The 16,394-nt window shown below is 37.2% G+C and overlaps 1 protein-coding gene across 1 annotated transcript in view; it reads left to right on the top strand.

Moving 5' to 3' along the window:
• The first annotated feature begins 217 nt into the window (after positions 1–217).
• The window catches only part of LOC139745091 (uncharacterized), a 102,595-nt gene continuing 86,418 nt past the window's right edge, over positions 218–16,394 (top strand). The window contains exon 1 of the mRNA XM_071655515.1: positions 218–261. Coding sequence (XP_071511616.1) covers positions 220–261 — 42 coding nt within the window. The 5' untranslated portion in view covers positions 218–219. The remainder of the gene's footprint in view (positions 262–16,394) is intronic.

Here is a 16,394-nt window from a genome sequence, read left to right as displayed (position 1 = left end):
TGTAATCTGTTATTGTACAAAGAAGGCAGGTATTTTGTTTATCATAATACTCTTAAGCAAATATTGGTTTGATATTGATTGAGATGATTTTCCTCTCAGATTTGCAGATCAAACGAGTGAAATATTCCTTAATGTCAATTCAGGTATATCTCTTCATCTCTAAAGGTGCATGTATTTCTGATTTGTTAACATCACAGGTCAGAGGAAACCAGTTGCATCATGGGAGATAGCGGAGGAGCACCAGATCGAGACAAGTGTCATGTAAGTTATAACCTTGTGCAATGTACAACATGATAGTAGTTCAAGATATGTCTCATTCCATACATTTTCTCTGTGATCAGTTAAAGGTACAAGCTTTGGGCACTGTTTGAGGCATTAATGAAAAAGTGGAAATTTTCATGTGAGTAGTGATTTCATGCTCAACTGAGTAAGGTTTTTTTTTAGATTCCATGGAATCAAAATACATTGTATGAAAAACAATATTTTAATATGACAAGTAGCAAATTTGTGTGATTTTATTTTTTGTGCTGTAAAATGCACAAGAAATTCACACTGCAAAAATTTCAACTTTTACATTACCCGTAACCCATTAATTCTGGATTGATTTTCCTGTAAAATTAATCATGAGGTCCTCATCAAATTGGCTGAAAACTGAATTTCTTTCTAAGTCCTACATTGGAGGACAACATGGAACAGGTGGAGTTCATTACATCTGCACAAAATCAGAAAAGAAACTGCATCAAAATATGTCAATATGAGGAAGGAAAATTAGCTCTATATAATCTTCTGTCAGTGTTGCCCATGCATGGATAAGATATGATAGTAGCAATTTTATAAAGGCTTTTGATAATTCTGCAACCAAAATAAACTTTGTTCTTCAGAATATATGTATTTTAGTCTTCCATGTACGATGAATATGTTTTAAAAAAATGTAATTTTATTAAATTTCATTTCATTTATTGGTTTCTACAACTTTTTGATGAATGAAAATTTTGCAAAAGAAATTACACACCAAATATGAAGAAACTAAAGGCACATTTTCAATTTGTGATACAAATTAGCATGATATAACACAAGCTTATGATAATTGTTGAGCAGTATAAATTGTATTTTCTGAACATTACAAAATGTTTCATGGGTTTGCAGGGGTAGAAAAAAAAACAGAAAAAACCAACAAAAAAGCAAAGCTTGAAAGCTTGACAACCGTGGAAGAAGTAGATTTTACTTAAAAAAAAAACACACAAGTGATTCTGGTTCAAATGCAGGACAGGTTGAAGAAAATTTAAATAAAAACTACAGCATCAACTCACAGAAGAGGGGATTCTGCTTTGAGACTTGATGGGTTAAATTGTCTAAAATGATAATGCTGAGGATGTAATTGTATCCTGTGTCTTTCCGTGAATACTTTCTACAACCTTTTTGTGCAACAGGGATATACACTGTTGTACCACTGTATTTAACTATCACAAGCTAGGCATGATTGCTCGCTGCTCGCTTATACATTAAAGGACAAGTTCACCTTAATATACATGTGGATTGAGAAAATTCAGCAATATTAGTAGAACACATCAGAGTATGCTCGTGGGGAAAATGGACAAACTTGAAAAATTATTAATTTATTGAAGTTTCTGTGCTGTCATCGCTGGATGAGAAGACTACTACAGCTTGTGATGTCATATGCGCAGAATGATATTAAGAAAATATAAAGAAAATTCAACATAATTGCACTTTCTCACATAACAAAAGAGCACTTGAGTTGCCCCTTTCAGAAGGTAGGGGGATAATATTACCATTACATACCTCAGTAGTAAGTAGAGGGAGTATGCACTTTTTTCAAAAAAATGCAGTTTTGTAAAATTTCCTTTATACTTTTCTTATATCACATTATGCATGTGACATCATAATCAGTAGAGGTCTTTAAAAGTGTAAAACTTCGTAACTTTCGAACGGATCGTCCAATTTTCCTTCATGCTAACGTTCAGTGGTGTGTTCTTAATATTGCTGCATTTACTCAATACACATGTATATTCTGGTGATCTTGTTCTTTACTAGCAGTAGTCATGTATAATTTTCATCATCATCATAATATTCTTTAATCTGTTAGTTTGATCATAATTGTTGTCGATATTTGGATTGTTTTGTTTTCCTGTGGATCAACTTATCATTCAACCACTGATATCAAGCAAAACAGGCCATTGTCCTACTTTCTTTTGCAGTCAATTTTTGTGAAACATCCTCTGTACATCCCCTTTTTCTGTCAGTCTTCATTAGGCTATAATAGAAATAGATATATAAGGCGGGGAATATTATTACAGTGTGATAGAACTCCCCTTTCCCTCATACCCTAAAATTTGCGATAACCATTGTCAGCATTAAATGCAAAAATGATTAGTCAATATTTGTGGCCTGCAGAGCACGTACAAAGAAATTTTGTTGACCTAGTTGGGTCAAAATGTACCGACCGAGTGCATTATTCAAGGGACTGAGAACAAATACAGGTTTGAGGGACATGCAGTGCTAATGCTACTTTTCGCTGTGGACGGCCGAAGTGCAGTGCAAACCTATCCTTCAAGATCTCAATGATAAACTAGTCCTGGCATCTCGAGTGACCAAGCCAGAGAAAAACCTTTAGTGGTGAAAATTCTGTAGTGGTGAATAACTATCTACCCATCGCCGTCTTGTTCACATCAGCCTCATGTCAGCTATGTACAATCCAAGAAACGTGAAACCTAGTTCACTTGTGATTAACAATTATTTTCAATGGCTTAAATCCTTCCAATGTTGTGTTGTTGATAAGTGTATGACCTCAGCAGAACTTAGACCACGATGTACACCACATTTTCATGATTACAATTATGACCGTGATCATAACATATAATAATGATTATAGCAATTATAATGACAATGGATGATGATGATGATGATAATAATAATGATAATAATAGTAATAATAATGATGATAATAATAATAATAATGATAAAAAAAAATAATGATAATAATAATAAAGATAATGTTGATTATGTTGATGATAATGGCAATGACAGTAATTATAATAATAGATATAATCGTTATCATTTTAGTAACTAGAATAGTAGAAATTGTGACAGAGTTCATATATCATAACAACTTTCGCAAAGAAGCTGCTCAAGGTGCATATAAAACTCATGTAATCTTCTGCTAAAATATCACACAAATCAAGGGTCATGTGTGCATGATTCACACACTCATCTACATTTAGTGTATGAATATATTTGAACATCTATAATTGCTTCATGTTCTTTATAGGCTTGGTGGCATAGAGAACCCTGATTTCTCACCTAATAGTATTTATACTGAGTTAGACTGCATTTATAGACATAAAAACAGACAGGCTGATATCCTACAAGACTCGCAAAAATTTATAAGAACTCTGTAACGACAACATTCCTGTGAACTGGAGCATGGTATTGATTAAATGTACCTTCCATCGTTTGCGACTAAGTAAACATGTTTGTGTACGCCCACATTTTGTCTTATAGCCTCTTTTCTGGGCTGTGTCATTGATAAATAGAACACCTGCCTATTCATGTATCATGTTCCACAAGCTTCATGTTCACTCCAATCAAAGACAAAAATCCTGTTGCATGCTACCTCCACATTGCAGTATACTTGTATCATGACATCAAGATTTATTTCCTTTGCCTCGACACAAGTCTGTAGTGATACTAGACTGTTGATGTTGCCCTCTGCCTCTGACAGTTACTTTTTGCATGTCACAATTCATGCTCTAGCTGTCATAGGCAAAAGAAGATTAAAACCAGTCATGAAGGGAATGATAAGACAGGAAAAATGATCTAGAGTTTGTTAGTCATATAGGAAGAAAGCCTTCAGTGACAAAACCCCCAACAAACAATCCTCCCAAAACAATCCTCCCAAAACAAAGACAACAGCAGCAGCAGCAGCAGCAGCAGCAGCAGCAGCAGCAGCAGCAACAACAACAACAACAACAACAACAACAACAACAACAACAACAACAACAACAACAACAACAACAACAACAACAACAACAACAACAACAACAACAACAACAACAACAACAACAACCAAGAACAATCTCGACCCCCCCCCCCCCCCCCAAACCTCTAAACCACCCAAACAAGGCAGAACTAACCGTCAAAGTCTTCTTTAATAACTAGATCACAAACTGATTGGACCATGCTCGTGAAGTATACAATTTACAAATACCTTGTCTTGGTGAATAAAGATTGTTTGCTGGCATCTTTGGTCAAAAGATGACCCATTTGGTTTCTTTGAGGGCCGAGAGGTAGTAAATACAATGGGGATATCATTGACTTCAGACATTTATCTACAGATCCAAAACTGGCTTCTGAAGCAAGCTTTATGCAGATGTATAATATAATATCCTAATGTCAATGAAACTTCTTTTCTTTTTTTTTTTCTGGCAGGTCAGCTGCGAGGGTGCTCTTCATTGGTTTTCTAGAGAGCCATTGTTTGTTTTCCCATTTAGATAAAGATCAAAATAGTTTGGAAAATGCTCAAACTGTAGTGCAGTAATATTTCAAGTTGTTCAAATATGTGTCATAACACTTGAGGCTTCAAATGTCAAAATATTCGCTGATTGACAGAAAAGTCCTTGCATCTATCAAAGATTGAACCAGGCTTGTGCAACTGTGAAGGTGCCCTTGAGGATGAAGCATATTGTCAGCTGAGAACTAGAAGGCCACTATCATGTTCTAAGATTTCAGCATAAATAGCAGTAGTCATATGGGAATACAATTTGTTTTGAACTATCTGAACAAGTGGACCAAGATTTGCATATTTACAAGGAATTTGTTGCATATGTCATGTAAGTTGCATGGAAAGTTTTGCTAATTTTTTAGGACTTGAGAAGAGATAGTTGCAATTTCTGAAGATTCTTCTTAGCAAAGACATGATATCAGGCTACATTTCTTTTTGGTGCCACACACTTTGTAAATATGCTTTGATAGCTCAGGCTGGTCCATGAAGGGTTTGAGCATGTCGCTGCAACGTGCTTAAATTCTTCTCAAATTCTTGTTCAACATCCTCAAAAGCCAGCAACATGAAGGGAAACATCCTCAAATATTGGCAACATGCTCAAAATAAAATGTAATCAACATATCAAAAACATGTGAAAACTTGATGCGCATAAAATTACTCAGAAAATTTGTGTGCAAAACATGAGACAGAACATCGAACGTAAGCAGCAGAACGGGAAATAAGTTGCAAAATATTGCGCGCTTCACGCTCATGATGTGCATGCTGCACACATACACTTTTCGCAACATTCTCACGTTTGAGCTTGCAACATGCTCAAATGTCAAATTGTGGACCACCCTGTAACTTTTAGGAAAGAAATATCAATGGTCACTGACTTTTTATAGCTTGACATCTTGTAGTTTTCTTTTTAAGCTCTTTAATTCTTATTTTTCAAAGTTAGCTGTCACTTGTAATTATTGCCATAACATATTTATTGCAACCACTCCAAGGTTTAGCCAGTTTAGTGCAGTTCCATCTGATCTCAAACTCATGCATTATTCCTCACAATCATCGTAAGAAAAACACAAAATAGCACCACTTTTTGTATTGTCTTAATCTTGCTTGAAACATACAATGTACAGCAAAGTGCACGTAGCAAGGAGGATGCGATGTGTCGAAATGGAATATTTGTTTTGGAGCGGTTGTTTGCCATTCCCTGTCCTGTGTGTCCAGTTCTCTTCTCAAGGGAGATTCATTTCTCATGAATCCTGGAAGCTTTGAGAGCACTGATGAAAACAGGCCAGCATGCAGACACCAGGCTCGGTCCCAGCCAGTGATCAGTGTACACACACATTCTTCATGTTGACAAGTGTTTCGGGATAAAGATCGAGTTCCACCAACAGTTCATCAGCCCTCTTGATGGAGCTTGGGGGGGGGGGGGATGCAGAATATGATATTTCACTTTATGTGCCAGAATCTAGAGGCTCCTTTAAAGGTAGTTCCTCATTTTCATCTTTGTGCGTGTGTGTGTGTGTGCGTGTGTGTGTGTGAAAACCCTCTGAAATTCTACTCATTTTCAAATGCAATAGTGAATATCTGAAAGCCCCCCCCCCAAAAAAAAAATCATATCTAATAAAAGCATGTGATCTTTATTGTATTTCTATGGAGTCATTGAAATAAACTGCCACTTTATACTTCATAAGTTGACAGAAAGAGTAGAATGAAATCAAAGTAAACAGAACGAAGGAAGTTTTATTGGATTATACATTCAATAAGAAATTCAAGAAATATTAAAGTTTTACATCATTTCATAAAACAGTGAGGCTGTCATTGGCAAAGTAGAAGATGTGACAGTAACATTGCCCCTCTAGCCTACCATTTACATTTTTATTATATACATATATCTTCCCCTCAAGAAAGAGAATGAATAAATACTTTGATGAAAGTTGTGGAAAATTGGGAGACACACACCAGGAGTGGAAGAAGTTCAAGCTCAAGCAGGAGATCGGAAGAAGTTCAAGCTCAAGCAGGAGATCGGGAGATTTTGCAAAAAATGGCTGCAAAGCGGGTGATCTCCCACAGAAAGCAGGAAAGGTACAACTCCTTCCAGTTGTTTGATTTGATGAAAGCCAACTTTGGCATTTTAAGTTTATGACTTCTTTTAGTTTTCCTAGTTTAAAAGGGTCTGATGTCCTGATGTTTTTACCTGAAAACCTAGAATCTAATCTGATTTATGTAGCAGTAGAAGCCAACCCCAACAATGCGAAATTACTCCTTCCTCTCCCCTCCCTCCCCCACTTTGTTGAAATTGAGAACTGATATTCTGCGTAATCATTCACAAGGTTTTTTTTTTCATTTTTTAATGCAACTAAAAAACAAACAAAACAAACAATATAAACAATGTACAAATGACCAGCCTTTAGCAATAGAAAGGGTTCAGTTTAAACAAGTCACCTTAAACTATCTGCCATATTGAAATAACAAAAAGAAGATGGATGTCTATGAAATATATAAAAGTAGAGGATCAACCATTACAAAAACATGGACCACTTCCTCAAATGACATTGCAAAATTTTAACTTTTCTTTTGTGCTATAACATATTCAGTTTCACAGTTTGTATGTGAAATGGTTGATGGACAAATTGTGATATTGGTCCTGGTTTCTGACTGTGTGCTTAAATCTGCAGCAGCTCTGAAGTATGAAATATTTTGAAATTGATACAAACATCTCAGGTCATAGGGTTAAAAGGTCATGACCTGCTAATAGATTTTGAATGCTTTCATGCACTCCTGGGGCATTTTGAGAGATGTGTGAAAGTAATGCAAGGGTATCAATCACATTAGGACAGCACCACTACAATGTTGTCCTGTTCCAGCGTAATCTGAGGTTTTGCAAAAATATCTAGTTTCCAGGTGCCAGCCTACATTGGTATGAAAACAAGCTCTCAGCGTGATTTATGACTGTAGTAAAATGCGAATGATGAGATAATATACAATGTATAAAAGCCTTGTGTGTATGTCGAACATTGGATGAAGAAATATCTGGATATGTTGTACCAACTGAGGCAGACTTATGGAGTACTGTAAACGTGGAAATTTTCGCGGTACATCAATTTTCGCGGATTTCGCGCTACGTTCGGCTAGCGTGAATTCAAAAACGCGCCAATATATCTTCACAATTTTCTATGCACATTTTGAACGGCCTGAATTGTGTGCGCTTCGTCGATGATACTGCTACGTAGTACTGACATGTTTACGCATAGAGCAGTATCATCGCACGCACCGCACGCACCGAGCCCATGGCCGATTGGTGTGCTACATCCCCGCGACTACAGTGCTAGTACCACAGTGCATGTATTGAGTAAAATACACATGTACTACGTAGTTGAGCGCTTGTACTCACACTCGCGCCGCTCGCTACGTCGCTTATCGTACGCTGGCATCGCTGGATGAAAACAGAGACTGTGTATTAACCCGCTGCGGAGCGCGAATTTAAGAACCCGCCAATACGTTTTCGAGCCGCTCAGCGCGAAAAATTAATCGCGCGAAAATATTGACGTTTACAGTAGCTGCTTGAATGATACACCTACTTTTCTGAAAGGAAGGGCTCTTCATTACCCTGTTGAAGACTAGTCCTGAGTATACTAGGCCATGTGTCTATGGAAAACATGTAATATATAGCGAAATCAGCTTGTCCTCACAATATTTGATAGTTATAGACCACTATACCAATACATTCAAATTTATGGTTGGTTTCTGTCGATCCGGCCATGATTACCTGTATTGTCTATGATTTATTTCATCTGTTCCTCTCATATTGATTATTGTTTTGTTTTGTTTTGTTTTTTCTTCACATGTCTGTCATTTATTTCATCTTCATTGAGTGAAGGAATGTTGGGCAAACTCCAGGCAAACTTCAGACAAGTTCTGGGATTGAGGATTCTGAGAACCTGTGTAAAGAAGCTGCATAGAATTGTATGACTTGAAACAACCAAGCGTATTATCACTGTAGTAATATACATGTTTTTCTTAAAGTAAAACTGTCCCCTGGCTTGGTAAAAAAGACAACAACAACAACAACAACAACAACGACAACGACAACGACAACGACAACGACAACGACAACGACAACGACAACGACAACGACAACGACAACGACAACGACAACGACAACGACAACGACAACAACAACAACAACAACAACAACAATAACAATAACAATAACAATAACAACAACAACAACAGCAACAACAACAAGAAGGAAACAATCTTCCTTCAATTCCTGGAAAAGCTGTTTTAGTGCTTGGGGCACCGTCTAGTTGACCTAGGACATGGATATCCACCATACTTGTTACAGAGTAATTTTGATCACTTTTGTGTGATGGAGGAAAAATTACGCCCTAACATTTAAAGTGGAACTTCTTATATGAGACAACTGTGATTTCATGCAAATGAAGACGGAGAAAAAGGCTTCCATGCTTTGGAAGAGAAAAGGAAATTTGACTACATTGAGCTATGAACATGAAATTAGAACTACACTGTACAGAGATGACCAAGTTGTTAGCATAAGCACATTGCAGTCAACCATGCAGAGCTAATGATAAGCAACAAAGCTGTTTCCTTTGGCAATGGCATACTCAGACTGTAATTGAGTACCAAACTCAACCAGCCACAACTTGGAAGACCTATCGGTACTTTTCATCACTGGGATTATTCTGCAGTGGCGGATCCAGAAGGGGGCACACCGGGTGTGCACCCCCTCTTTATTTTTTGTTACAACAAAAGAAATAAAAAGAAAAAATGGGGGGGGGGGGGGGAGGGGCATGCGCCCCCTTTAACCCATTGAGAACAGGCTGATTTTGCTACAACATGCATTTCCCATAGACACTTGCCCGAGTATACTCTCATCCTCAACGGGTTGATTTTGTAAAAGCACCTCCCCTTTACGGCATTCCTGGATCCGCCCCTGTTCTGTAAAGCATCTTGCATCCCCAGAGAGTCACAGATTGTTGATGTACATCCAGTTAATTATGGGTATGTATGTACAGCATCCTTGGTAGCCACATATTTACTTTAGGAGGATGAAGATGAATGGTGTCATATCCTGTTCAAAATATTCTTTGGGAAAGAGAAGATAGATGGCTTTATCTTGAACGTATCCTTGTAGACTTGCCGGCTGTGGCTCAGGAATGACATTGGAGTCCAGCTAGCTTTAGTAATCTCTGATATATGCTAATTTCAGTCATTACAACAATTGCCTGTACAGAAAGATGTTTGATTTTTCACAGGGGCTATGTCAATGTAATCATTGTTGAATGTGTTGATGTGTCTTTCAAATAAGTATTCATGCGTTGCTGCAATTAGGTCTTTGTTCAGTTAAAGTCATGAAATGGCATCAACCCGTTGAGGGCGAGTCCTGAGTATACTCGGGCAGGTGTGTATGGGAAATGCGTGTTGCAGCAAAATTAGTCCGTCCTCCGGGTTAATATGTTGCTGTTAAGAATGGCTTGCAATTTACAAAGTATCAAAGCAAACTCTTATTAGGTCTTACTATCAAATAGCTCAATGTAAAGATTACACAAAGAAATGTCTGTGCTTTTCTGATGAATAAGATCTTTCAACATTACCAAAAAGAGTCAAGTGTACATACTTATATTTTTGTAGGAACTGAAACTGGAAAATGAGGCGAGCAAAACTAAAAACAGTGCATTGGTGATATCCCTGGTTACATACCACTGTCATCACCTCACCTTTTGAAACCAAAGGTCCACTTGTCAGACAGTTCACGGATGTATGTTGAACTCTTTGTTTGCTAAATTGCAGTCATTCTTAGTCTTCACCTTGCTCTAATAGACCACAGCCAGGTATCACATAGAGTTGTATAATGGATGATAAGTTTATTCAATGCATGATAATCAATCGATGATCAATCATGAAGTCAGTTGCAATTCTAGCAGAGGGGCTGCATGTTTAAAAAGGAAGTTATCTTTTTTGCCAAGTTTCAAAGTTAAAGGGGAAGGCTAGTAACTGATCAGTGGGAATCAGTGGAAATGCTGGAAGATGATTGTTCCAATTCTTATGGGATTCATTCAAGAGTTCATTGTATATCTATTGTTGTGTGAAAATGATTTGCTTCAGAATGGTCTCATATTCAAGTAATGTGCAGTTTAATGCTTCCAGGTTAGCGTCCCTGGTCAGTGACGGAGCATTAATCTGCACATTACTTGAATATGAGACCGTTCTGAAGCAAATCATTTTCACACAACAATAGATATACAATGAACTCTTGAATTAATCCCATAAGGATTGGAACAATCATCTCTCAGCATTTCCACTGATTCCCACTGATCAGTTACTAGCCTTCCCCTTTAAGAGTATTCAGAAAACTATTGTGTGTCTTCTTCTTTTTATCTCTTCTTCCTTTTCTCTTATCAGTGCAGCCAGAAAAAGGGATTTGTGGGGTCACAGAGTTAACCATGTGGAAACAAATTGAGACCTTAAATAGATTTTGTACCATTACAAGTATATTTATGAGAGGAACAGTGCAAACTTTATTTCATCAACAAGAAAATTTACTGCATTTGAAAGAAAATATACCTCTAAAACAACAATGAAAATGACAAGTGCAACCGATAACCATGGTATACTGTAAAAGTGGATATTTTCGCGCGACTAATTTTTCACGCTCGGCAGGGTAAGAAGAGTTTCGCATGTTTTTAATTCCGCGGAATCAACACATCAACCACTTGCACATATGGCAAGCAAAAATATTCGTGTGCTTTTATTTTGGGGCTAGATTCTGGTTGCGCGAAATGTGCGAAAATTTCAACACTGCGAAAATTTCCACTTTTAGAGTATGCATTCTGTATGAAGTATTAGTGTGTGTATGTGTGTGTGTCAAGAAATATTATGGTACATTAATGGTACATATATCAAGACCTCTCACAGAGATTAAATACATTTTCGCTTTAAATACTTACCAGTGAGTTCAATTTTCGTGTGCAGATATTAGAATATATATACACAATTAGTGTGATTCATTATCTTTATCATATTGCATTCGAGTATTTCAGATGGAATTTCAATCAGCTTTGATTGGTTCCCTCAGTTGATGATAGATATTTCCTTTTTAATGACAAAGCACCTAGTATTTGCTGTGTGAACTTCTGTCGACTGTTAGGATCACTTGATGTCTCCTAATCTTAAGTTCATCTTGAAAATCTAAACTTTGATGATTAGCTCAAAGTTAGCCCCAAGTTAGCCCCATGTACACATGTAGATACACTCAAAAGTTAGCAATATTAAAGACTAGTCGATGATTAGAACCACAAGATTTCTAAGGGTCTGTGCGCTATCCACAAGCCATGGGGAGTCACTTCTCGTAGTTTAGCATCAAGCTGACACGATAATCAACAAACTCAGAGTTAACATGACCTCTCTGTAAACCCAATTCCAAAAATCATGTACAGGGATATGTCAGTTGGCTACATAATGTAGGGGGAAGGGGTATAACCATCCCCTTCAAAAAAACATACTGAAAAGATAAAGTTTTCGCTTAAAGACAGAAATTTCAGCATATTCCATAAATGACCAAAAACAGCCTTTAACCAATTACCCGTAAAGCCTCTGTGTGTATTTTGTGTCAGCATTATATTGTGCCTTTCAACTTCAAGCACTGTCTGCCTTTTTTTTCACAACATCTGAATATATACCAGTGACAAATTGCATGAAAAATTGTATGATGAGCTATTCAAAACAAGTTTTAAATTTCCTGAGATACTGAACATACATGAGTACATTTGCACATTATGGCCACTTCTGATCAGCAGAACCTATACATAATTTCTTAGATACGGTACAGTGTATTTGTCTGTCTGATGTGGAGAGAAACCACATCCATCATTTGCTATGTGAGATGGAGATTTGCTGTGTGAGAGCACCATTACTTTGTCCAAAGAGGGATGCATGAGACTGAGATTGTGGGGTGTTTGACGACTGCAGAAACTGACCCACTACCTTGATTGAGACCATCACTGGACATTGTGGTCAGTTAGCAGGACACGTGTGGGGGGACACAACGAGGAATTGATGAGGCTGCGGAATATTCCCCGCCATTGATTTTGCCCCAACATAGCGGAATCAATTCCTTCCCGGGGAGCTTGGTCGCCCGAGCGCTCAACGGAAGAGAGAGGTAATGCTCAGATGACTGAGGTTCGTGCCTAACTTACCCCTTCCCTTGGACCCACCGTCTTCCCCAGGCGAGAGTGATTGCTCAGGGGGGAGATGGATTTCGAGCGGGGGCTCGACATGGAGAAATCCATTATTTGCATTAAGCCTGTCCGTGCTAGTTGGAGTGTGAGATGGGGGAGAAAAAGAAAGAGGGTCCATGAACAAACATGTGTCGGGCCCCAATTCTTTCACAAAATACTTTTTATGCAAATTGACTTCATTCAATGACATTTTCAGATGCATCTGTTTTTTTGTGGAATTCATAAAAGAAGACTTTTAGAGGACATCAGTTTTTTTTTACACAATCATGTTACATGAGAAAGATACAGCTCTAGGTTTTTTTTTTTCTCAGTTGTTCTAAAGAAGATGCTTTTAATGATGTTAAAGTGATAACATCGTAACATTTTGAATAAAAAGAAAGATTCCGCCCACTGACAGTGGAGGTGGGGCAAAGAGATCCAAATGTCAAGTATTCACTGTCTGTTATTTTTAAATGTGAAAGTTTACCTGTAGGGCTGTATTGTGACAGCTAACTTTTCAACCATTATTCCATATATAACCAAACCTTCTAACAGAGATGCACATGCCTGTAGATCTTCATGTTTAGGATACTGTTCATGGTCATGTGCTGATTTGAAAGGTCAACAAAGGTCATGCATTTGGTAATCTGCAAGACTCTCTTTAACATGAATTGTTTGAAGTGCATGGGCAAGACACAATCTAGCATGTGCTTGTCTCGTTGTAGACGTGAGATGCAGCATTCATGCTGGTATCGTGCTTTCAGCCCAGCTCCCCTCCCCTTTCCCTCATACTGGAAGCAGTGTTTTTTGTTTGTTGTTGTTTTTGGTTTTTTTCTGTCTGTCTTTCTGCTCCAGCTCTCATTTACACAATGAAGAAAAATTCAAGAACTTTCATGATACAGTTGAACCTCTATTATCCGGCCTCCCTTTATCCGGATCTCTCTATTATCCGGACGCAATCTCGCCGTGATTTTTTTAAAATAATTACGGGAAGAAAGGGGGATTCCCAACTCCTTGAGAACTCCTACCCAAACACACATGAATTACATATTACTTCCAATGTGATTAACATACATTGCATCAAATTTCCTTCCAAATTGCTTACCTTCAGACATTTCAACATCCCGAAACATCCCCAAATGTAACAATGAAAAGGTTGCAGTATACACATTACTACATGTGGTACTACAATGGGCTACATCAGTACATGTGTATGTATATGTACATGTATAAAGCATTGAGTCTCCCGTATCCGGCCAAATCCGGATGAGCCCCGGTCCCGACTTGTCCGGATACGAGAGGTTCAACTGTACTTGGCCCAGGTTGATTTTGCTTCATGAAATGCACACAGCACATTCATTAATTCATACATTCATTCATTCATTCATTCATTCATTCATTCATTTTTTTTCACATTTAAAATAGAAACATATCAATTTCTACTGAAATTGAGTGCATAAATTGATATTACAATGTACCATAAACACAATCTATAAGTTTGCAAAACATTTTGATTACATGAAAAATGCTGGAAATAGGCTTATTGGCAAAGCCCTAACCTTGGATGACAAAAGCTCTATGTTTCAAGCCATGAATATAGTTGGTAATGCATATTGTTGATATTCTTTGGTAAGAAGGATATTGAAAATATAGATTTAAGTCTTCCATGTCAGTAATTACCCGATGAGGTCCATGAACTTCATCTTAGTGAAAATGAAGAGCTGTAACTGTGGTTACATGAGAAGCCATATATGCAGCCCAATTGACTGCTTGCTGTGGTAGAATTGCTCTAATTTTAGATTGTTTCTTACAAACTCAATTAATCATTGAATAAGAATGAAATTCCCCCTTTTTTTTTACTGTGAGCAGGCAATGTATATCTATTTAAGATCATTATAAACTCATCAAGCAAAATGTTGCACAAACTTAATAGATGGTGATGGGTTTACCTGACAATTAGATATAGTTGTGCTGCACACGTCTCTCTTCTTCTTCTTTTTTTTTTTTTAAGTAGACTAGTTGCTAAACCAGAGTCCCCCTCCCCCTCCCCCCATGTCCTGCATCAACAACATCATGCCATAGCCTGATGGTTGTTTATGTGTTGACCGCATTTCACTTTGCCGCCATGAACTGATGTGCGGGATGTTCTGACAGATCGGAATCGGTGGAAACCAGGATATGCGGAGGAGAGTGGAAGAGCTGATTCCATAGTCAAGGAAAAGACAGGAATATGATAGGCACAAAATAGAGTCTAAAGTCCCCCAGAATGTCCCATTCTTTCCCATCTGTGTTTATTATCTGTTCGCAGTTTTGATGGGAATTGCAGAAATTTGAATAGGCCATTCCAGCTGAGCGTGGGTTTCAGGATAAAAGCAAAATGTGTCAAGGGCTCGTGTGTCTTTCTTCCGTGGAACACTGATGATATATTACCTTTTTTTCTTCTATATCTATTTAAGAATGTAGACTTAGTTGGTGGTAGCTTTTCTGTAGATAATTTTCTTAGTCATAGTACTATAATTGATACCAATGGCAATTTGTTAGCTTTTCTTAATTTTATGATAATAATAGTTATGATAATAATAGGATGTATATCTATGATGCCCTGTATCACTCAGTATGAGTGCTCAAAGGGCATTTTGCTGGTTTTATTTTTTCAAACTTTTGGTAGACGTTTGGTAGACAGTTACTGTCATCGATGTTTTCTGACTTGCAAACACTTTCAGTTTAATCGAAAAGTTGACTTGCAGGTATTGTGTGTTGCAGCTAAGTATCCAATGTAGGAAATTGAAATATTCATTTGACATTAAATCAGTGAAAGCATTTCATAAACAAAAGTCTTCATGTGTCCAGCTTATCCAAACAAGTTATTTAATAAAATACTTATTCAAAGAAATCAATAGAAATGTGGGGAGAGTATGATGAAATCCATGTGGGATTTCCTTGATGGAGGTAAGGAACAAAAATAAATTTGATGAATTACCAGCAATGAGGAACTGTTTTTACAGTTCATCTCAGATGAAGAAGTCATTTTCAGTAGATGTGCTTGATTGCATGGAATTGTCAAGAGGCATTCTTTTCCAAATTTCTGTTGATATTGAGAAGCCTGTGTAGAGCTAACCATTTTAAGCTTACTTGGGTCATGTCATTTGTATAATTACATTGGGGTGGGGGGAGAGGGATGTAACCTTAAAGCTTTGTTGTTTTTTTAGCATTCCTGCCTATTTCCAGCATCATCATATTATATTCCAAGTCTTTTTCAAACTCATAATTTTTTTTTCATTGTACATTGTAATGTTAATTAATGCACTCAATTTCTGTAAAAAAAAATGTTGTATTCCTGTAACTGAAAAAAAGCCACACATGCTTATACTTCTTTACCTTAGATATTTCATAACTTGATCTATTCATTGTATCATTTTTCCAGCTTTTACCCTGTCTTGCAAAAGGAAAGGAAAATAGTAGTCAAATGTGTATATGTTCTGCCCAGATATGATTTCATCAATTTGTAATGTGATAGATGCAAGCAAAACACGCATTACAAAATTCTAGAAATGATTCCTAATTAACATGCATAGTGTCTGGATGGCATTTTGCATAATCAATAGGGTACCTCTCCGTCTATTGATTTTTTTTTCCATTTTTTTTTT

Source organism: Diadema antillarum, unplaced genomic scaffold, assembly GCF_040938485.1.
Source record: "Diadema antillarum isolate AM-2024a unplaced genomic scaffold, OU_Dant_1.0 scf00000036, whole genome shotgun sequence".
NCBI lineage: Eukaryota > Metazoa > Echinodermata > Echinoidea > Diadematoida > Diadematidae > Diadema > Diadema antillarum.
The sequence above is the reverse complement of the archived record's forward strand: the minus strand, read 5'-3'. Positions and strand labels throughout refer to the sequence as shown.